The sequence below is a fragment of the Mercenaria mercenaria genome, chromosome 14 (genome assembly GCF_021730395.1).
Source record: "Mercenaria mercenaria strain notata chromosome 14, MADL_Memer_1, whole genome shotgun sequence".
Classification (NCBI taxonomy): Eukaryota; Metazoa; Mollusca; class Bivalvia; order Venerida; family Veneridae; genus Mercenaria; species Mercenaria mercenaria.
In genome coordinates this window covers 62,309,813-62,334,391 of record NC_069374.1, presented here as the reverse complement: position 1 = coordinate 62,334,391, position 24,579 = coordinate 62,309,813, and the positions used below count along the sequence as shown (strand labels likewise).

General features: G+C 32.9%; 1 protein-coding gene across 7 annotated transcripts in view; it reads left to right on the top strand.

Annotated features, from left to right (window-relative positions):
- Positions 1-19,815, top strand: part of LOC123527916 (G-protein coupled receptor dmsr-1-like) — an 80,212-nt gene extending 60,397 nt beyond the window's left edge. For 3 of the 7 annotated variants that reach the window (XM_053523665.1, XM_053523669.1, XM_053523666.1), the window contains exon 2: positions 18,152-19,815. In XM_053523665.1, coding sequence (XP_053379640.1) covers positions 18,191-19,300 — 1,110 coding nt within the window. In that variant the 5' untranslated portion in view covers positions 18,152-18,190 and the 3' untranslated portion in view covers positions 19,301-19,815. Of the gene's footprint in view, positions 1-1,064; positions 1,219-5,991; positions 6,103-6,185; positions 6,347-16,517; positions 16,687-18,151 lie in introns of those variants that run through there. The other 4 variants (XM_045307649.2, XM_053523670.1, XM_045307651.2 and 1 more) reach the window with 4 other exon arrangements.
- Positions 19,816-24,579: the final 4,764 nt, after the last annotated feature.

Below are 24,579 nucleotides of genomic sequence, written 5' to 3'. Positions count from 1 at the left end.
CAGAAACGCTTTTCAGTGTTTCCCACCCAACTAGATGTGTACTGGTCAGGAACTCAGGCAATCCTTGCGTGTATCAGTGCTATACACTGGGCACGTTAAAGAACCAGGCTGTCTATTCGCAACGAGCTAGGCTAAGTTAGCCGGACAAACCTGTATCTGATTTCTGATCTCTCTGTTGTGGGCGCTTTGTCTCACTCTGTCCCTCTGGTCGGATCGCTCTATGTCTGTATTAGTAGAGGATGAATTATGCACCCTGTTTGGCTGCATTTAACTATGTAAAGCGCCTTTGAACGTGAAATTGATCATGAAAAGGGCGCTATATTAATCTGGTATAATAATAATAATAATAATAAGGCAATTCACCGAGAGAACACTGTGTGCAATGTTTTCACGACTGATGTTCTTGAATGATTTGTTATTCTAAATTGTTTAATCCAAAATATACCTGTTTGACCCTCGTAATGTCACGTGCATTGTATGACGCCAGGATATCTATGTTGAAAAATTGAGTTATATTAATTTTATATCTTTTTTAAAGTATATTCTCAAACGAATTTCCGATCTGTTAATAATTTATATTCATTCTTATTCAAGTTATGTTCTGCGAAACAGTGAAAATATAAAGCTATTTCGCTGATATACTCCTGTATTACAATGAAAAGCATACAATAAATAGTCGGCATACACCAGAATTAATAACAATTAGTTTATTATATTCAGGAAAAAAAACTGATTATTATAGCCGGTTTCATGGATATGTCTATATATAGTAAATGCATTCCAAACCGGACTAAATTTAGGGAGAATAGTTTGATAAAAGTTACATATTTACTTCTTAATCTACTTTAAGGTGCATATAATCACATACACGTGTATAATTCCTATTAACATGTATTGTGGCTACCAATATATTATCACTTTTAAGGGGAAATTATCATATTTTCTGATTTTCGCAAATTCTTAAATGTGCGTATACAATATTGTAATGGAAGAATGAAGACTTTAAGTAATGCCATGCGAGGAGTGTGGCAACTTTTCCTATAATACCAACTCTGCATACAGTGGAAAATAAGCGCGCCTATAACTGCGAAAGTCGATAGATAGTATTCCAGTATTAGACTCTGTGCTGCTATGATAGGATATATGTGATACATGGTGTTGTTGGTTGTTATTGCAGATAATTATGTTCTAGCGAAGGAGATATTAAACTATATACACGTAAGCGTTTAATCAATTAATTTAATTTATTCAGACATATATTTGCATTGTGAAGGAAATATGTTGAATGATAACATTTAATATTGCAATAAAATGCCAAAAAGTATGTTTGCGCACGTAGCGTAAGTATAAGTTTGTAAAACAGTTACAAAGTATTTATAGAGCATCTTGAAATATCCTTTAAGCAGTACATACATAAAAATGTCAGTTGGTTTACGTACATTTGAAGTACTGTTCTCTACAGACAATATACTTTTATATAAGTAAATAATAACGCTGCGTTCGTACGAAGTGTAAATATCATAAGTTTATTCTAAACAAAATATCACATACTTTCTTATTTAATTATTTTCTTCTTTGCTAAACATAAATGTTATGATAGCAAAAGAATTCTGAACTTCAAGACACTGACATCTGCTATAAATTTTTGTAACGAATGATAACTACTAGAGATACCAAAAAATAGCCGGTATATCAATATGAATGCATTTTTCACTTGTATTAGATAATCACAAATGTTAGCAATCCAAACATTTATAAAAGTGCCTTTGTATTTTGAAAAAATAACAAAAACAAATGCTATTGTAAACCCTTAGTTTTTTTTCAAAACAATTTACATAATATTTCGAATACTTATGTGATTAATTAGATATATATATATATATATCAATAACATCACCTTTGTCTTTTTGAAACCGTGAAAATTGTTTTACTTCTTGAGACTACAGTTCCAAATAAGCACATTTGTGCTTCGTGATACTTGATTTCTCGGGAATGATATTTATTCTTTATTCGTATTAATCCTTGAACAAATTCCAGTTATATTTTTCAAATTATACTTCGTCAATGGTTGGATAGAAAAAGTGCTTGTATACTTAAGTGTCAGACTTCCCGTAAGCAACTGTAGACAAAAAATCAGTATAGCTCTATTATTTTTTTTAATCAAGTAACCAGTTCTCGCATTGTGGAGATCGCGATCAAACTCCGCTATCACTGGTACTTGAACCAAGAACCTGCACATTTACGTTTCAATTGACATTTGCATATCATTATTAATTAAACACATTATTGAAAATAAATTATTGATACATCACTTTTTAAGTGCTAGTATTTTCACTGAAATAAAAATACAAGTGGAATATGTTTTGGACAAACTACTTAGAATGGGATGGGGAGGGAGGGGATAAGAGTTTATAAGAAGAGATGCCAAACCGAACTAGCAAACAAGTAGAAAAACATCAAAAATACATAATAGATGTTTATGCATATAATTGAATGAAAAATGTTTATGTTGCAAATATTTTAATTGTTCAAAAACAATAAGTAAATGATAAGCAAGCAATCTAATATTGAGCGGTGTTACAGTATGTTAATTGTTACAAATTTTAGCTCATATACAATTTTATCATCCTTTTGTACATTTACGGTTTTTACCGTGGAATAAATAAAAATGTTCATAATTTCAGTGTAGCGTCAATCTATAGGCTGATGACATAAAAATGCATTATTTTTTTATACTCGCAAAAAAAAAAAAGATTAACATTGACAACTTGTAAATTACCACCGGTGGTGGAATTGGTCCCTGTGGAAATCAGTACCAGTATTTAGCTTGTATGGCTTATGTAACATATTTATAATAATCATGTATTCCATGTATTGAACCAACTTGATACCGAGTACGTTTAATTAGATAGTTATACGAGTACTGATATCACATCGTATGGATTTCTGTTGTAACAAGCGAATGAATTGTAAACTAATGATGTCTAGACCAATTTAGACATCAGAATTATTCTATTTTAACAAATTGATTTCTTGTACATTGACAAATCGCAAAAGTAATGTATGCTTAAAGCGGTTATTGTTTGACTGATTACTATTCATTCCTGAAACAATACAAATAAACATTTCAGACTGAACAGATCGTATCAGTCAGCTTAAATGCACTTGAAAGGAATGCATGTAGAATTGATATGTATTGTCTGAATCTGTTTCGCGAGCAGAACAATTTTGTAAAGGAACTTGCGTAGATGTCTGAGTGTATACAGATACCTCCGTTTACTTTGAAAATCGGCAGTGTCATTATTTTCACATTACACATGAATAGTTTCATATATTTCATTCTGGTTGAGTCTTTTAAATTTTTCGTCTTTGCCACTGTATATATCATCATGTGCCATAAACATTTATTTGTTGTTTGTTTGTTTTTTTTGTGGTGAAAGATGTATGTTTGTACTTTGATGCAATGATTATTTGTATCATGCTTTTTAAAACGGCATTTATAGCTTATTCCAAATAGTTTAATGGCTATATAAATTTACTGCGGCTTTTCGTGGTAGATACTAAAACGTGATCGGTTAGGGTAGATTTCCCGGAAGTAAAGAGCACCCAAAGTACAGCCGGAGTACATAGCTTCGCAAAGTAGGCCAGCAACAATAAGAAATTGTTTTGAAAAGAATTAGCGGACGTCTTTCATCATTACTCGAGTTTTCATTGGAATATGTCACGAAATTCAGAGAATTTTAATTTTTTCACAGTAAGGATATTCTTAACAATTTTTATTTCATTTTATTGGCCGTTATAAATATTGTAAAACTATCGGAAAACTATTTCGTCGTTTCGGTTTATTAGTGACCCTAGGGGTTGAATCATATCAAAACATTAAGAAATATGCGCTGAAAATATGTTCAGTTGAGAAGAATATTTGAACCGAATGGGACGTTTCAAGAAATGAACATAAATCAGTAAGAACAAGCAGATTTCCGCTGTTAAGTATAATTTCTTCCGCATTACATTTGTTTGACTTCGAAAGCATTTGGATTGATTAATAGATCTCTTGTTTTGTTTAAAGCGTCTGTTTATTCAAAGCTTACTACGTCAACGAGTATCTAAGGTATATTTAAAACGCTTTGCCATGGCATTTATTGCCTCATCATTCACTGTCTGTTAGTATCATTCGTAAGTGAAAACTCTGTAAGACTTGCCACCCTTTCATGCATTACCGATAGAGAATCTTCCAGTGTAGGTGTTGATTTATTGTTGATGAGAAATACCCTTATCAAAGAAACTTGTCAATAAATGATGCCAATATATTGTGTCAATATTAAGTAATTTGTATTAATTGCATCTAAAGTTCCAATTATTGTGTTAGACGTATGCCTATCTTGCAGAACGTTGTAACAAAATGTAATTGTGTCAATATTAAGTAATTGATATTAATTGCATCTAAATACAGATTCAAAAGTCTAGTTATTGTGTTAGACGTATGCCTATCTTGAAGAACGTTGTAACAAAATGTAATTGTGTCAACATTAAGTAATTGGTATTAATTGCATCTAAATAATGATTTAATGTTCCAATTATTGTGTTAGACGTATGCCTATCTTGCAGAATTTTGTAACAAAATATAATTGTGTCAATATTAAGAGATTTAAATATCCATATCATGCAGATGTCAGGTCTCATTACTGAATTGAACTATGAATTAGTTTTATCTCTGATGTCCTGCGGAAAATACCACTCTCTGTGACAGATAAGCAAACATTATATTTAAATATCTCGGGTCTAAATTTGTAATAAAATTAATCATTGGAATCAATAACTGTGAAAAGTAAGATGACATTTAAACATTTTCCGGCGTCATCCATGTAACATGACACAGAAAAACAAACTTTTCGGTCCGAAACATTGAAATCGACATGATAATATTTATTTATACTCAAATTAACGTTCATTGATCTAAATATGTCAACAACTTTCATTCACCCCAGTCATCTCTCACGCCTTAACAATTGAGAAATAAATGTAGGACCGAGAACAGTTTATATAATGCATTAATAATTGACATATAGCTTGTCAGAGACATTTTGTTTACCTTCCTGTAACGCTGATTATGTTCAAGATCGTCCTCAATTGAGCCGTGCCATGAGAAAACCAACATAGTGGGTTTGCGACCAGCATGGATCCAGACCAGCCTGCGCATCCGCGCAGTCTGGTCAGGCTCCATGCTGTTCGCTTTTAAAGCCTGTTGGAATTGGAGAAACTGTTAGCGAATAGCATGGATCCTGACCAGACTGCGCGGATGCGCAGGCTGGTCTAGATCCGTGCTGGTCGCAAACCCACTATGTTGATTTTCTCATGGCACGGCTCAATTAATTTCTATAGGCGTCTGATAGATTCTATTTGCTTTTTGCATTTTTTCACATTCTGGTTTATTTGTTTAACTATTATTTGCAGTTTTGTTGCAGGATAACTCGTATGTCTGCATTGTTCTAAATTCTTCTATCTAGATTATGATCTGTGTTTTTCTATACTTTTTAAAACGATTTTTTTTATCCCTATGTAACAGTTATGTCTGAAAAATATATCAACGTTAATATTCGCATTTTAATCATAGTGTAATGTATATGTAGCAAAATATTGAAATTATGTTTCTCAGATGTATGATATTGGCAAATACAACACGAAAAAAAAATCCAAGAAAAAATTGTTTAAAAATAGTTTATTACTCGAAAGATGATCAATACGCTGGATTCATTACATTGTGTATAAATGATTACATTAAAAAGTAATCAGCAAAAAGACATAAAGCTTACACCTGCAATACAATCTAATTTGGAATTAATTTTATTTTATGGCACACGGGCCTTAAAATGTATTTTTGTAATGTAATGGAAGTAGAGACTGTTGGTGCTGATATCGCACGGGAGTACAGCCTCTCCTATATCATCAATTGTGCGCACTGGGGAGTATAAACACAGAAAGCCGATGATCCAATAGTCTGTTATAGGGATAATTTAACTAGGAATGCATTTAGTTATTCATAGCGTGTAGTGCTGTTCTAGTGACCAACTGAACATAGAGGAATATTTTAAATATTTATTAGTAAGCGTTTAATTAATTTGCAGGCTTTTCAAAGGGGAAATGATAAAAGGGGCCGAATGATAATATGTGTTATATTTAAAAAAAAAAACATTTAGCAATAAATTTACTCATTCAGTGTAAACGAGTGTTAGTATCAATATAAATTAGTATACTTTATTAGGTATAACGGGATAAGATAAACATACTTGGAATAATTTTAATTACAAGTACAAATGAACTTATACCAACACATAATATATGTCGAGTAAGTACAACTGTATTTATCTAATTGAACGTTAGTACTTTAATTATGTTTGTCTTTTTTTTTTTTACAAACAAATGACTTGTAACAATGGTATGATAAAGAATGTCCGTTGACAATGAAAATATCGCTGACATTTGCTTTCTGTTATGTTGACGAAAGACAAAAAAAAAAAACATATGTCTATATCTATATAAACCTAGTTTAGGGAGTATCGGCGTTATTTTTTTTTACTTGATGCTTGATAATTAATTACAGCAGATACATAATTATAATTAGCTGCGGGACTTCTTATTATCGAAATAATCATAAATTTCCCTGGCGTTGAATTCTTTATGTGTGGAAGCCGTCCCTCTTACTCACGGAAGGTCGGTGTTTCTAAGTGCTCCCGTCAAAAGCTTGAACGTTCGCCATATAAAAAAAAAAAAAAAAACAAATAAATAACAGCAGATTTATTCAAGTTATCTCAATTATAATCAAAATCTAGAGAATATTATATTCCATGACGGTTGCATTGTGCTTCGAGTAAGCCGTCTAGCTTGCTTACGTAAGGATGGTGATTCTGGGTTCAGATGTCCACCCGTGCCGGAATAAGGGCCGTAGGGGAATCTTGGTTCCCACGTCGCCATTTGACCTATAGCTATGTCAATATGAATAAAAATCAAAATAAAACATTTAAGCGTATGTTAACACCTGTTGTTGGTTTTGTACCATTTGAGACAGGGTTTTTCGAAAGTTAATATTTCCGAATAGTTTGTAATCTAAATGGTTAAAGTTTTGTTTTTATATTTATCTAATCGTTGTTTTGTTTTAATGTTTCAAAGTCCTTTTGACAGAACGTACCCACGGGTGGTAAACGCGCAGTCCAATTCCCGCTGGGAATACGCTTAAAATGGGTTGCGTAACGTCCGGTGCTGGTGTTGCGCGTAAAAAAAAGACGAAATTGAGGTATATGAAGTTATGATTTTGCTTACTATGAGACAAGAATGAATTTTCTCGAAAAAAACGAAATGCTATTCGCACGGGTGGTATACGCGCAATCCAATTCCTGCCGGGAATACGCTTAAAATGGGTTGCGCAACGTCCGGTGCTGGTGTTGCGCGTAAATAAAGACGAAATTGAGGTATGTGAAGTTATGATTTTGCTTAGTATGAGACAAGAATAAATTTTCTCGAAAAAGAAAAATTGCTATTCGACACAAATATGGTAATTCATCATATGTGTAAAATATCTGGTTTTTAATTTATGATTCGGCTCCATTATCACAAAAACTCAGACGACACGAAGCGTGAAAAAAGCATGAAATCAACAAAAATGGAAGTTTCTGACATCATATGCCTAATCTGAGGACATCTGATGCTTTTTATGATAACTCGACTGTTATAAAGTAACGAATATCAAAATTGTTTGCTTCAAATCCTCCTTACGGGGACATAATTGACAAAAAAATCATCGGGAATGGGGTTGCGCACCGGGAATGGAGTTGCTCGTATACATCATGATATATATAATGTATACGCACAACTCCATTCCCGGGGCGCAACCCCATTGCCGATTATTTTTTGCCAATCTTTCCACCAAAAGCAACATTTCATTCAAGAGTATGTAATATTCATGACTGTTTTACACGTGTTTGATCATTAGAAGCGTTACATTTCCAGAAAGAAGGCACAAGAGCTAGAAAGTTTACATTTTTCATGATTCCATGCTCTTTTGACAGCCCGAGCCAGCAGAGTTTTCGTGATAACAGAGCTGATTCTTAAATTAATAAATTGGTATTTCACACATATGATCTTTATTCATTCTTGTGTCGAATAGCATTTTGCTTTTTTTCGAAAGCACTCGTAAATGTGTCATTATTTACAAAAACAAAAACCCACCTACCTCGATTTTGTATATATTGATGCGCAACACCAGCACCGGAAGTCTCGCAACCCATTTTTAGCGTATTCCCAGTGGGAATTAGATTGCGCGTTTACCACCCGTGATTCGACACAAATATGATAATACATCATATGTGTAAAATATCCAGTTTGCAAGTTGTGATTCGGCTCTATTTTCACAAAAACTCATGCGACAAGAAGCGTGAAAAAAGCATGAAATCAACAAAAATGGACGTTTCTGACCTCATATGCCTAATCTGAGGACATTTGATGCGTCTTATGATAACGCAACTGTTATAAAGTAACGAATATCAAAATTGTTTGCTTCAAATCCTGCTTACGGGAACGGAGTTGCTCGTATACATCATAATGTATATAATGTATACGCGCAACTCCATTCCCGGGGCGCAACCCCATTCCCGATTATTTTTTTGCCATTCTTTCCACCAAAAGCGACATTTCATTCAAGTGTATGTAATATTCATGACTGTTTTACACGTGTTTGATCATTAGAAGCGTCACAATTCCATAAAGAAGGCACAAGAGTTAGAAAATTGGCATTTTTCATGATTTTATGCTTTTTTGACAGTTCGAGTCAGCAGAGTGTTCGTGATAACAGAGCTGATTCTTAAATTATGAAGTTGTTATTTCACACATATGATCTTTATTCATTTTTGTAGCATTTTGCTTTTTTCGAAAACGTTCGTAAATATGTCGTTATTTAAAAAAACAAAATCCCACCTACCTCGATTTTGTATATATTGATGCGCAACACCAGCACCAGAATTCGCGCAACCCATTTTTAGCGTATTCCCAGTGGGAATTGGATTGCGCGTTTACCACCCGTGGTACCGCTAGAAGAAAAAGAAGAATGCAGTCATGTTTAATTCAATAAATCATCAACCACAATTAACGTAATAAGTTTCAACGATGATACATAAAATGTAAAAAAAAAATCTTAGAAAATAGCTGAATCAGATGTTTCCTGGTAATTTATATGAAAGAAGATAATTTGGAATTTCGCAGAGAACGTAAATTATCGCAGATGTTATTTATGACGTCATTTATGTATTTCCACGATGAGAAGGCGGATAAAGGTTGTTTTCTGCAAATCGTCCAGAATATTAAATTAGTCATTTTTGAAAGAGCACAAAATTAATACACCTTAAAACATGATGAGAAACGTTGGGCCCCTTCGTCAATAACCTTTACGTATTTTTATAAAATCTTGTCACTTTAGTCAGATAAATGAGCATAAAGATAAAGAATCTATAGTTTCAATTGCTCGTGAAAAAGAAAGATATAAGATATGGTGTAACTGATAATAATTTTTTTTTCTGTGTAATATCATAAACGAATTTGTATGTCACCATAGCAACCATGTGAGGAACTGGAAATTGTGCTGTATTACTGCTCATTATTTTCCGTTACTTTCTTTTAATTTGAGGTTGCATTCATAAACGTTTATATGGACATCAATGATCAGAAAAGAACTATTGATCTGGATATGGTTGCAACTTAATTAAATCGATTTTAAAATTATCTTAGACAGGCTTGGCGATGGTTCAAAATAAAACTCTAGTCAGCTATCAGTTAACAGTAAAATGTAAGTTTACATCTTACTTAAGCCTTTATAAACATATGTCACGTCAATTCAATATTTCAAAGTCTGTAAAAGTGTATACACGTATTATGCTGGGCCCGTATTTTAAACTTTAAAAACTCAAGTTGCGGTAACTCCTTGTTATGCATCAATACTGTTGAAACTTTGCACAGCCATTTTTTTGTAGGACATGCCATTTTCGTCCTAGGTAAAATCCGTATAATATTTGCACATGCTCGTATACGGCAAAAATAGCCTTGAAATTTCAAAGTCTTACGTTTCAGACTTTAATCGGGATGCTCTTAGTTAGCTGACATTTCTGTTCGCTAGCTATACAAAGAAATATTGAACGGACTGTTCATAATTTTACACAGTTTCTATCATTACACGAATATGCATATCAATCGCCGGTCCATAGTTTTAACTATACAACTGGTCTATATTCAACACAAAGTAATGCCTTGAAATATAATTTATTGGGTCATAAAAACATGTATTGAATTTATTGTGCTCAATATTATGTTTGTACTTACGCTAGGCATTGTATTTACATGCTTTATGTAATAAAAAATCCCCAACAAATAAACAAACATTATATCTACGACAGGAACAACCGCTGACGGTGATAAGACATTTTCGTACAAGTTTAAAACGGAAGTTTTGAAAAGGGATCGTTTTCAAAGGTCTGCGTTTAGTTTAATATAGCTCTTTCTATAAACTAATGGGAAAAATCGTGGGGGTTAAGCAACTTGGTATTTATCAGTTATACCAAAACGAAATCCTCAACTGTGAAAAATTCTTTGCTCTAGATACATTCGGGAATACGTAAATTATGACCTTATATCTCTAACATAAGCTTTTGTCAGTGTCTCATAATTAATAGCAAGGGGAATCTCTGCAAAATGCAAAACTTCAACTATTCATATTATTATCAGACCAATTAACGGAATGATGCAAAAGCATAATATTGTCTATATAAGTTAGACATTTTGCCGCGTTTAATATCCATGTTAGTAGTTGCTAAATTATTTTACAGAACAATATTTCTGGCATGATTTGCATTTCATTTGCTATAGAAACACATATATTATTTTTTATTTCGTTTATAGTATGGCACATGCATAAATTAAAGATTCCTTTCTGAGAGAAATAAACGATGACAATAATTAAACGAACGGTTTTCCTCTTGAGCATCTCTATCTTTTTTTATATATTAATATTTATACCAGTTATTGTTTATATTTATATGCAATGGCGCTGCTGGCAATGCTTATGCTGGTGGTGGGTAACAATGATAATCATGTATAAATATATTAAAGTGCATTTAATTCCACATTACGTAACAAATCCAAAGCACTTTTGCAGCATTGACATTTCTTGCATTTTTATCCGTATCAGTGCTTTAGTTCAGCTACAGATAAACAAAACGAAGCTTTTTTTACTAGATTACTTTAAGATGAATTCACATTTGAACGCTCTTTCGCTAGAAAAATATAGAAATTAGCTTCTATTTTAAATATTCCCAATGGTTTTAAAACATGTAGACAATGTTAACGCATTTTCTCCATCCGTGAAGCTATGCTTCATCATTTTCAGATATCTCATTTTATGTCTATTCCCAACTCTTATAAAACATATCCACGTACCTAATCTCCCACTTTATTGTACAGGATGAGACTTTACCGCGTGGTAGTTGATGTTACATTAATGGCTTTGGTAATAAGTAATAATGTTCGACACAGGTCTACAGCGAGACAAATGTTACGAGACATTTTCTCTCTGGTTTTTCGTGATCATATTTCATACGAATTCCCCGGAGAAGGAGGCAGATAGTACTGATTGATCACTGTCATTACAAGGCATTGATCTTCCACTTAGCACGGTTTATTTCGGTTATTGTTTTTCTTTGAGTGGGTTTCTTTCAATGTATAACAGGGGGAGTTGTAACGATAAATACGCTCAAATGATTGTCTTCTATCAAAGAAATGCATTTGACTGAATTTATTGTTTTCAGACCTTTCATAGGCGGGGTGAGATGTCAATTATTGCCTATAAAAATGCAAAATAACAGTTGGCAAAATATTAGTTGTTTTTCAGTGGTTCATCAGTACTCATTTATAGACTGTTTTGTTGTTTACGGTGTGAATATATTTTTATGACTTGAAATACATGTACTTTCTGTTCCGTAGTGTTTATAAATTGAATTCCATTCATGTTATCCTTGTGACGGTTCATCAAGAGGTGACTATTTCTTACAATTCTTCGATTAATACAATCTGTGGTTTCCCCAAAGATCGTATTGGCGATGTCTTTGTTTAACATTCACTGGAATTTTAGTGATATTTACCTGTTAACCTTTAGCCTGCTGGCGGCGAGTTATTCTGCCTTTGCGACCAGTGCAGACCAAGATTAGCCTGCACATCCGTGCAGGCTAATCATGGTCTACACTGCTCGCTATTCAGTCAGTAAATTTTCAGTGAACACCCCTTTGAATAATAAATGGTATTGCCAAAATTGAATGATGGACCAGTTCATTTTAGAAATTTAGCAGGGTAAAGGTTAAATCGGTGTATACTTGATTTGGAAACAATTTTAGCTTGTTACATATATATTTATGGGATATTGTGGCCAGTACTGACTACAACATTACTGTTAGTATCGTAATTTTCATGTTTTTATTGACAGCTTAAGACAGTTGTCATTGTAATACTGAACGAATGGTTCAATTTCGGAATGTCATTAAAATTGTTAAATAACACAATAGGGTTATGGTCGAACAGATGTTGCAAAAAAAAAGGTTTATAAACACGGCAACCATAACTATCAGGCATTAAACTTTTATTATAAAAACTAAGCAGCGACTGTCATTTTCGGGAGGGCTTCAAGTATACAATCAAACTAAATTAAATATTAATCCTTTGAAATCTAGTAAATTTAATTGGAAAATGAATGTCTTGCTTCCATATACTTTCAATGCCAGGGGTTGAAGAAATGTCTAAAGTTGGCTTTAAATTCCATTTAATAAATGCATTTTCTTGGTATTTTAGGTTTTTACCTTCATGTGAAAATACACATATAGTATCATATATTACAGATGCGGTAAAACATTATCTGTAGTGCTTAGTTTAAATTTTAAGCCTCTTTAATCGTTTGTGAATTATCCACAATTCAATATAACAGCGGATTATGGTATGAGATGATACGTCTTTCTATTTTTAAAATACATATTCAAGCGGTCGTTAATAAGCGGATATATCAAAAGAATGGGGTTAACTAACACGTGTAATGGTCAACGTTTCATTCTGAAAACCACAGATTGTGTTATTGTAAAAACATGTACTGTTATGTGACGAGTTATTGTTAACAAAATTTGGATAGTTTTATATATTTAAAAAGATGGAATACCGTTTAGCAGAACAGTTTTCTTACGTTTTGATGAATGAGGTAATCAATTTTATTATAGTAGGTTACTACAGTATTTCCGAGGCTATTCTTGTAAATACAGTGTATAATTTACGTAACGTAAATATAACGAGCTTTGTCAACTGTGTTTGTCAAAAAGACGAACAATTAAATGCAACATATTTAAATGATTCAGTTTTATTTATATTTATGTATCTTGTGTACAAGACGGAAAACATTTTATATATTTAGAAACATCTACTGGCCGTACGGTTCTTTAGATTTATAAACCTTACATTTTACACGTATATTCTTTGTATCATATACCTCTCCGCCTTTTGTTTGCCAGATTAAGCCGACTGGGGTAACTTTAATATACACTGCATTTTTATTTCTTGTATCTTTAAAACATGCTTAGGATTAAGAACACGTTTTTGCCTGTAACCCTAACCGTTCGAGGTCGGTGTCTCTTTGTGTTTCTTAATACGTTTTTATTGTCATTGTGTTCTACATTGTCTTTACATTTTTATGCTAATGTTTATCATTTATACATCCAAACATAGATAATGGAAAGGATTAACGATTATGTTGACAGTAATTAACACATCGTAAGCCGAAACACACAAGTTACGGTAACATTATTTTACAGACATCTCGGAACTACGACTTGCGGTCGTCTTTGTTGAATCAGTTTGCTTGCAAATTCATGGAATATAACATCTATCTAAACTGGTCATAATGCCGATCATAGTGCCTATGACTGCAAATGTGTATACATGCCAGTTACCTTTAAGTCCACAACGTTTGTATGTCGGCACAATAAAGCCTGAGTCTACAAAGTCTATAAGCCAGAATCATAAATTAAGGTGTACAATTCTGCATGCTAGTACCATACTAAGTTTACAAGCCAGCACTATCAAGTCTGTCTGCCATCACTTCAAAGACTACAAGCCCGATACAAAGACTACAACGTCTTATGCTAGTAGTATAAAAACTCTTAAGTCTATATACCAGCACTAAAACAATCAGTCTTGATTGATGTAAAGGAAGGGAAAACATCACAACGAACCGATTTCGTTCTCGTTTATTTTGTATAACTATATTTCTTTGATTCCGAAAAAAATGACATTAAAATCATCTCACGTAGTTATAGATACTTGTAATACAAACGTAATATCAGTTTCCTAGAAGATTGAATACTTTGGAAAGTCCATGAATAGAATTGTATCCAGTTGAACTCCTGATCAAGAGAAAAAGCAGCGTCTGTGTCGTTTTAACTGTTATACAAAATCTTACGCTGTCTAATATTCCACAGTTTTTACGCGAATTGTCACTTTTCGCCAGGCCAGTTATCCAAAAACGCCTTTTACCTGTTCTTTCCATATCTAAACTGTGATAAAATTTGTTAAAATGACCAGACATGTTAAAATTAATGTGATGTATACATAACTTTGATAAAAGATAAAGATAACATTTTACTGACTTTCTTAACTTGCAATAAAAACAACAACAAATCAATAATGTTAGCAATGCTTTGAACTTGGTCCGACTGGGTTAAAATCCTTGTGTCTTATCTTTTGTCATAGGCCTTCGGTTAAGCTTTTTACCAGTAAGACAGCACAGCTTTCTCTAACAAATTTTGTTGAACATTCAAAACTGAAACGGAAGCACTTTTATAAACACTTATTTAATAATATATATCTCATCACGATAAAGCTGGAATTATACCAAAATCTTGACAACGCAAAAAACTTGGCAAAAAAAAGGATTACGTATTTCTGTTATGTATAAAATAGCGTGCCTTCTCGAAATATACTTTGAAATATGCTTGATGAATCAGCCAAAACAATTATACTATAAACATAATATTATTTTGTTTTCATACACGTAACATAACTATTATTTTAGCCGCGAAAACGGTTGTATCATCTAGACAGTTGCACATTATTCATGAATAAACAACAGACAATCTATTTGTTTACATATAACATCAGTTAGTTCCGTACGAGAAATTCTAACAGCAGTACTGAAAGGAAGATTTGATTACATTAAGAAATTACTTGATTTGAAAATGAATAATTGAGCCGTGCCATGAGAAAACCAACATAGTGGGTGTGCGGCCAGCATGGATCCAGACCAGCCTGCGCATTCGCGCAGTCTGGTCAGGCTCCATGCTGTTCGCTTTTAAAGCCTATTGGAATTGGAGAAACTGTTAGCGAACAGCATGGATCCTGACCAGACTGCGCGGATGCGCAGGCTGGTCTGGATCCATGCTGGTCGCAAAGCCACTATGTTGGTTTTCTCATGGAACGGCTCATATTAGGAAACTAACTAGATTCTGAGGATAATGTTATACAAGTCAGTCTGTATTTGTTTTGAAAACATTTAAGTTGGTTCGTCGGATTTACGTTTTAAGTATGTAATTTATAACTGAATAATTCGATTTTTGTATAAGAAATTTTATTAATCGAAAGAGATTTTTTGATCAGAATATATATTGCGATAAATTTTACGGATGAGGCTACTAACAAATAGTTACGAGTAATTGTTATAACTGAACTGGTCATAAAAAGAGATTCATGTGAACACACATTTTCTTATCCAGACCACAGTATTAACGGTGATAAAATCAATGATGAATATCCAGATGCAGGACCAGAACTTTATAGACCAGCAATTTATTGCAGCGTAGTTTTTGATGCTTTTTATTATTAAGATATCCACAAAAGTTCGTATACATAGTCAAAAACATATATACAAAGAAGACGAAACAAATAAAGGGAAGGACGAAACAAATAAAGGGAATAGTGGGGATCCGCTTAGGTCTTGACAGGTTCAAAAACATCACTGTGGAGTTTAAACCGTTTTTTTGTGCGCTTCTACCATCACGCTCCAAAGTTCCGTTTACGTGCAAATGAATCATTAAGTACTTTTACGCATAAAACTCAGAAAACAAAAAAAATCTCATGTATATTAACAGTACAAAATTAACTACTTGTTTGTGCAGTTCTAGAAATTATTTGCTAGACGTAGTTATCAGCATTAGATTAGATCAATTTAAACCCACTTTAGTAATTTAAAATATTTCGTCCATCTGAAACATTATATTCCATCTTTTATGTATTTAAGCTTTTAACAAATTAGGTTTGTATGTAGAACATAAAGTTAACGTTTTGATTATACTACATCTAACTGAATAAGAGTTTATCTTACAAAACAAAGCCGCTTGCAAACATCAAATTAACTTTTATTCCAGAACTTGCAAACAATTTACAACGAGCATCGGTCATCCACAGTTCATGATTTGTAAACTTAGAAGCCAAATAATGTCAGCAACGAACGCAATTATGCAAGTCACTCTTTGACTTTGGCTGTTTTATATCTTCATGAAGAATATATGACATATGACGTTTTTCGTCAGATATTTCATTATATGTGAGGAAGTTTTCGAGCAAGTATGTTTTATTATGTTTTCATACCTAACAATAGTTTTTATGCGTTTTCAGCGATGTTGTAGAGTTTGTCTTACAATGCGGATTGTTGTGACTCTCGTAGGCTTTACTCTAACATTTTTTGTAAACGAATGCGTCAACTCAATAGGTTGTTTTTGATAGACAAAAGTGCTTAATAGAGTACCGTTTCTATTTTATTTTATATTCTATCCTGTTAAATAAATCTAGGCAAATGATAATCGAACTTTCGGGAAGCTGTTTTGCGCCTCGATCTTACATTGTGTCAATTAATTGAAAATTTAATTGAATAGAATATTATGAATACGGTAATTAATAACGTCTTGATTACTGCACAGTTTGTTTGTAATTCGTTATGAGTATTTTCAATGAACGTAATCATGATTAGTGATAACTTGTTTTATAAATGACATGTTGTACATAGGTCTATGAAATCTTTAATCATATTTCAATAGCGCAATGAATATTGTAATATGATTTATTATTAAATTTGAAGTTGACCTGCGACTGCTTTGGCATGTTTGCATTCCCTGATGAGGTTGCATCATCTTTGATATAAAAAAGAAATCCGTTACAGCTGTAGTAATTGCTACATTATAAAGTAGGATTCACAGAGACATCCGTAAATGTTACTAACATATTCATTAAGAGGTAATGTTTCTGCTATGCAATATAAGGACTAGCACCAGTACTACAGCCTAATATTACTTCGTTTGTTTAAATGGCCATGAACATTAGGGAGTTCAAATGATTGCATAAGCTTAACATTTGTATCATATGCATAAACAAAACAATTACTCTGAAAGACATAGTTTAACCTTACCGGCATCTCTTACCATGAAAAGGTGTGAAATAAGCATGCCTTGGTAATTAAACAATACAAGTGTCAATGATGTACTAAATTTATGAATATATACTTGCAATGGTACTACCATAATCACAAATTAGTCATGATTACAGCCTATTTCTTTATTTTAATAGATAAAACTTTGATTAAAGTCATCTGACAAAAACGCGCCGATTGATTAATAATGAATTCTGTTTTCTGATAAATATTAATTGATTATTAATGATGTGGTTAAACAATGTCTGTCTTATTGTTGCTTTAACAAATCACCACGGGTTGGATATTCATACAGATAAAATATATTCTAAAATATCATAAGTGTTGTCTGAATGAAACTGATTCAGACTGGTTATAAAGTTCACGATTTACTCAATTAGACTGTAAAGAACCTCAGTGTTTTCAACAGTACCATATTGATTGGGCGCTTGTTATCTTATCAGCTAGACTACCCATAGATTTACTGAACTGTTTATGTTTTATCTGATGTGTATATACTTGATATATTTAGGAAGTCGTTGTTAAAAGTAAGTGTGAGAAAAATGCATTTATTCTCTTTTTGTCATCGTTTATAATACAAAAATATGTCCCTTTTTATATTTTCAGTGTGAGTGATGCTTTTTGGATACCTTCTACCTAGTACAAATGTTTGATTCCGAGATAGGAATGGAGGTCAACCAAACCGACACGCCACCCGAAGAATCCGAAATGACACCTCTAATGCAAATTGGTGGTTGGTTCACATCCATACACGGCTATACGAGTCTTATAGTTTGCATATTTGGGATCACAACTAACATTATAAATATTACAGTTTTGGCGAGAAAAGATATGCGGAACCCAACGAACGCGCTTCTTTCTTGGCTTGCTGTTTCAGATATACTGACCATGATACCATACGTTCCGTTTGTGATACACTTCTACTGTGCCTTCCCACCACACGACATGTCCCCAGAAAAATATTCATACCCCTGGGCTGTGTACTTTTTATTTTTGATTAATTTTGCCGCAACAACACATACAATATCAATATGGCTTGGAGTTTCTCTGGCAGTATTCCGATTTGTGCAGATTCGATCAACGACCAAAGGAACTGTTGCGAAACGAAGACTTTACAAAACTATTCAGAAAGTCATAGCATTAGTTTACGTCGCATCAACGCTTATACTCATTCCAAATTACTTGACTAATGAGCTCGATAAAATTGTATTACCCGATAATAGTACAATATATATGATAAAGGACCTTAAGCTGGCTACAAATGAAACGAAGCCTATTGTGTTAGCTAACGTTATTACATATGCAGTGGTGGCAAAACTCATTCCATGTATTCTAATGACAATATTTAGTGGAAGCTTATTGATAAGTATGAATGTAAAGGGAAGAAAACGTAGGCGGAGATTATCTGCGACGTCGACCAATTTTCGGCGAGAAAATAGGCAGGCGAAAACTACACGAATGCTTCTGGTTGTGATTATATTGTTTCTGTTTACAGAATTTCCACAAGGACTGCTTATTGTCCTCAGTGCGACTGTGCCTGACTTCTTTCACGAGGTTTATTTGCCTCTGGGAGACCTTATGGATATCATTGCGCTTGTAAATAATTCCATAAATTTTGTATTATATTGTATTATGAGCACACAGTTCAGAACAAAATTTTTACAAATGTATTTTAATAAAAGGACATCATTTAAAGACCTGGAGAGGACACAACTGACAACGTCTTTGAATAAAACTACATTCAGTACAGCCTAACCACCGTGGATTTATAAAAATGCGTGTTTATACTTTTGTCATCAGGCCTATTTATTGTACATGTACGTCTGTCCGTTGATATCATATTTGGGTTAATTCACCTCTTCCAGACAGCGTTCAACATGAAATACTATACTTCATTCTTTCATTCAAGTAACCTGAAATGAAACGTGAATACAGAAACAGTGTGTGATGTCTTAAAATGATTTTAGTAGTAAAAACTAAATGACTTGGCGACATTCATTTTATTGCAAAAGAACGAATGAGAAATTTCTTACACTTGCAACTATGCATCTGCAGAAATGTGATTATATTTAGGTCGCGTAACAAAGTGTTAAAACTGTTGCTGAAACATTGTTCTGATTTTAGTGATATATTTTAATTGATCACTTATAAATAGACTCACATGTATCCAATTCATTCTCGTCTCCGATATTTTGTCTCCGCACTTGCAACATCACATTGCAAAAATGTCATTCTAATCAAATGTTCATGTGGAATAAATGTAAAATATTTGACCTAGTGTTATTACTATAAAAATGCAGCACTTGAATTTCCGACATTTCAGGCGCAAGTAAAACATAATCGAATCTGCTGTAATGTGATAGGTTGTGTTCTATTCTTCTAATCTTGTTAAATATCATTACATCAGTCTGTCAGTGCCGCCAGACGGCTGCAATCTCTCTGTCCCTTCTTGAACTCAGCGTGTTTATATTTCAGATCCTTTGAGATCATGGAGTACATTCAATTTTATTATAACAGAATTCCGATTAAACATGTCATTACCTGACCAATGTCAGACCAAATCTGTTATTTTTTGTTGGTTGCGTTCTGTGCCGCCGAAGGCTATTATAGATTTTATTGCCATTAAAGACATGTCACCGCAGGATGTCCTCAAATATCGCTCATTACTTCAAAAAACCTTGGGGATTTCAAGTACCATCAACCTAGCAAGTGGTTGAGCTTGAGGAAACATAATATATTTTTATTTACAAACAAAAATGTGAATTTATACCTGCGAGTAACAATAATAACATCTCTTATCGTAGTGCAATATGTATTAAACGTGTTGTAAGAGTTCTTCCACTGCCCGATAAGAACATTAAAATTGTATTAAATATTGTAAGATGCCAAAGAAGTTGTAAAAGTTTCAGTAATTACATACTGAATATGTTTTGATATTAGATTTTTTAAAATATAATTATTGGGCATTAAAATGACTATGAAACAATACAATTGCTTATACTAACAATCCAGTAAATGTTCATGCAAATTATCATTGTTAGATATTTCTACAACCTTCGGTTCAAGGTAATTGTTTTACCTTGTATATATTACTTGTTTTCTCATCTTTTATGGTTCAAAGTTTGATTATCAAAGGTTCCATTTAATATATCCCATATTACTATCTCATTAAAGTCTCTTCCAGAATATAATTAGTCATTTTGGAGAAAAAATGCGTTGGTAACGATTTCCACTTAAAAATAGCTTTTTTTTTTGCTTAAAATTGGCTAAACTTCATGTTTTGTGTTACCGCTTCAGGAGATTTTTTGAATTATTTATGGCTTTTTTTATTCTGCTCTTGCAAACTACAAGCAAGAGGTTTTTGGATTTATGAGGATAAAACATTCTTTTCTGTTTTCACAATGGGGTTGAATTAAAGAAAGAAGATAAAGAAGTACCAAAATACTTGTCTGGAATCGCATGACTCAGCATCTCCGTGACTATTTGATAAACGACATTGTGTCTGAAATCATTAATCCCCCACCTCTGATTCACGTGGGGAATTTGACAGTTACTTGCGGAGAACAGGTTTGTACTGGTACAGAATCCAGGAACACTGGTTAGGTTAACTGCCCGCCGTTACATGACTGAAATACTGTTGAAGAAAACGGCGATAAACCCCAAACAAACAAACAATCATTTGATGCTCCATGCTTGCTACAGAAGGTATAGTAAAGTAACGTCTTTTTCAGTGTACTGTCAATACAAACGAGCACACATTGACAAATGACAGTTTTACGTTAGAAAGGATACGCGAGGAGATGGTCAACAGCATGCATAGAGTTTAAATTAAAGTACAGTTTTGTACAGATAAATGTTTGCTTTCTTAAACTTTTAAAATTCCGTTAGCAAATACAATATTCAAACAAAGAGAATATCATGTTCTTTCAGACATGTTCTTCCTGTTCTACTATGTTTCCCTCAACACAATACGGCCAGTCATACATGGTAACTAACATCATTCACGAAAACATGCACTTATTGCAGGGTAATATTCTGCTATATCATATTGAAAGGCAAGTTAATGTTGCAGGTAAATTACTTATTTCTCGTAATATCATACATGAAGCATGTTTCAATTGGAGTTATAGTTCAGTATTTACTAGACAAAATTAAAGTTTATGTACATATGATTTTACTATATCAGATATTAATTGAAACTTAATTATTTGCTTGTCTAGCACATTTTTCACGTATGAACGCAGAGAATATTGCAGAGGCGTAATACGCTTTATGAATGTTGATTAGTTATAATAATCTTTTACATTGATGTTAAGAAAATAAAAACAGTTTTTTAATTGGAAATGTATACACGTCATAACATCTTTAATTTCGTTTAAAGACATGTTTTGTAAGAGAACATTGTAGAAGGTCGATGGTACTATCCAGGTGCCAGCTCGTGCATGAAATTGTCTAAAGATATGTATTATAGCAGTATGACATAAATTGGGGTAATTTAAAATTAAACGGAAGCTCGTGTTGACAGATATTCTTATGTTAATAAAGCTAGTTTCATAACTGATATTTTTATCAAATATGTAAGTGATTGTGATGAACGCAGTAAGTTTTTCTACAACCGAATCGAGTATGTTTTCTGAAAAAAAAGCCAGTTCTGATGTTACATGTGAAGTCATGGTCAGCGGGACTGAAATCCATGTTCTCCGGGTTGAACGTGTGACCACTAAACAAGTGTTTCCCTGTTACTAGGTAAAACTGCAAGTAAATGCATGTCTCTTCGTAGAGTTCAATAGTTCACAAGACAAATTCAAAACACGAGAAGGCAAAACATGAAATTTTTGTTAACATTAATGAACATTGCCACGCAAGTCTGTCGTTATTCGAGTCAATCACTGGATGCGCTGCTGTCCCATTATCTGATTGTACAATTATAAACTGATGTCATCGTTGCTCTTTTTATCACATCTTTGATTTTCTTCTCAAAAACGAAATACATTTCAGCATTATAATAGCTCTGCACGTTTGATCAGCGGGAAGTATTGACGTAAAGAAGGAAAAAATGAAACCTTCACTCGGCATATGGAAAGTCGTTTTATGAATATGGAAACCTGTGTGTAAATTTGTAAAATGCCAACGTTTTTACCTTATCAAGTAAAAAAATATGACATTAAGGAGGTAGGTTACCTTGTTACAAGGGTAAATTCAAATTAGTTGAACCGCAGCATCTTTTTGTATTTCGTGTAATATGAAGTTTTAACTGCTAAAATCTCAGTTTCGTTTGTCTCTGTCCCTTCAAGTTCAATTTGTATACAGGTTTGAAGAACATGACCCTCCAAAGGTATTTCATATTGAAAGAAGAAGGAAAATGCGGATATTTAACACTTCAGTGTATTTTAGTTTCATTGATATCTGTAGAAGTCAGCATAATCTATAATTTTACTAGTATGAACGTTAGCTTTCTAATATAATCTTAAAATGTATATGTCGCGGGGCTCGTGTTTCCATGGTAACGCATTTTCTCTCATTTTTAAACAACTATGTATAAAAATTGGGGTTTTCGACGGCTTCAGTACTATTCTGTTAATGACGAACATGGAATATTTGGGTGAATATTATTAGCAAAATACCAAGCACTATACATGGTACCCTATTTTTCTTAAAGTTTAAAGTAACCATGGCAACAGGGATGTTTAAAATGGCTTATATCTTGCTTTTTGTCGTAATTTCTTATAAAATAATATTGAATAAGATTATCTTTCTAGTTGATGTAGCTTTAAAACATATTATTTCTAACGTAAGTTATATTTTCGTGTTATCTGCATTTATTCAAACAAATTTCTAAGCTTAGAATACTTACAGCAGTACCCCTCGTCTGGCATTTTTCATGGAAAAATCGTTCAGCATGCTACTATTATTCTCATGGATATTGTTGAAATGAAAATAAAAAGCCGAAGCTGTGTTTCTTAAATAGACTAGTGTCAACGCTTTTGAATTTTACATTTAGATACATAGGTCACGGGCTTCGTTTCCATGGTAACATCAATTCAATTCAAGAAACCACAATTTTCTACTGAAATTTGAACAATTTTAGATCTTAGTTTTAGTATATAAGTAACAAATTATCAACGGAACCTGTAAAATAGGTATTACAAATCAAACTGCTAGATTTTTTATTTGAAAATGGCCGTAACAAGTAGGTTCTCACCAAACTATATTCCAAATAACACTGGTTACCATCATCCATTTTCTTACATTCCGCATAACATTTCAATATAACTACATAAAAGAAGCAAAATATTGATTATTATTCAGAGCAAAAGACTCATAAAAAATATTTCAGCAAATAATGGTTATCTGAAAATAGTTTGAATAAAGAAAATGCACAGAATTACGTACTTTCAAGATAAAAGCTATTAATTTTGCGCGGTAACTGACACGTAATGTCATGACGTCAATGACGTCATTTTAAGGCAACATTGTTTTGAAGCGTTTCTGCGGCAATTTATTCATTATTTCTGCATCATTAAACCATAAAGCGTCAGATCGAAGACAGGTCTATGATTTGTTTTCAGAAGAATGAATATACAAACACATTTAGTTTGTCGTAAACGTCGTCGTAAATCGTCACGTTAGCTTCCGGTTGGACATGCGCACATACAAATATAAAGGTAACCTACCTCCTTAAAGATATTACAGGCTGAATTCCCATGTAACTTTTATAGTAATAATAAATATTGTGTAATAGAAAATATATATTTATTTATGACTGAGAGAGTTTTCATTAAAACCCTCATTGTAGTAAAATATTATCTGTTTACAAAAATGTCATCAAAACTATGACTTTCCCATAGACTGCCATTATGAAAATTAGTGTTATGTCCACATGTTTTCTAATCAGTCTAAGAAAAGGTCAAATAGACGACATAGTATATTTTATTTACCGTCTTGAGTATATTATAACGTGTTTCATCAAGTTGTATATAGTAGAAGTCTTTTGATCCAATATGCAGTACTACTTTAAATAAAATATATTCGGC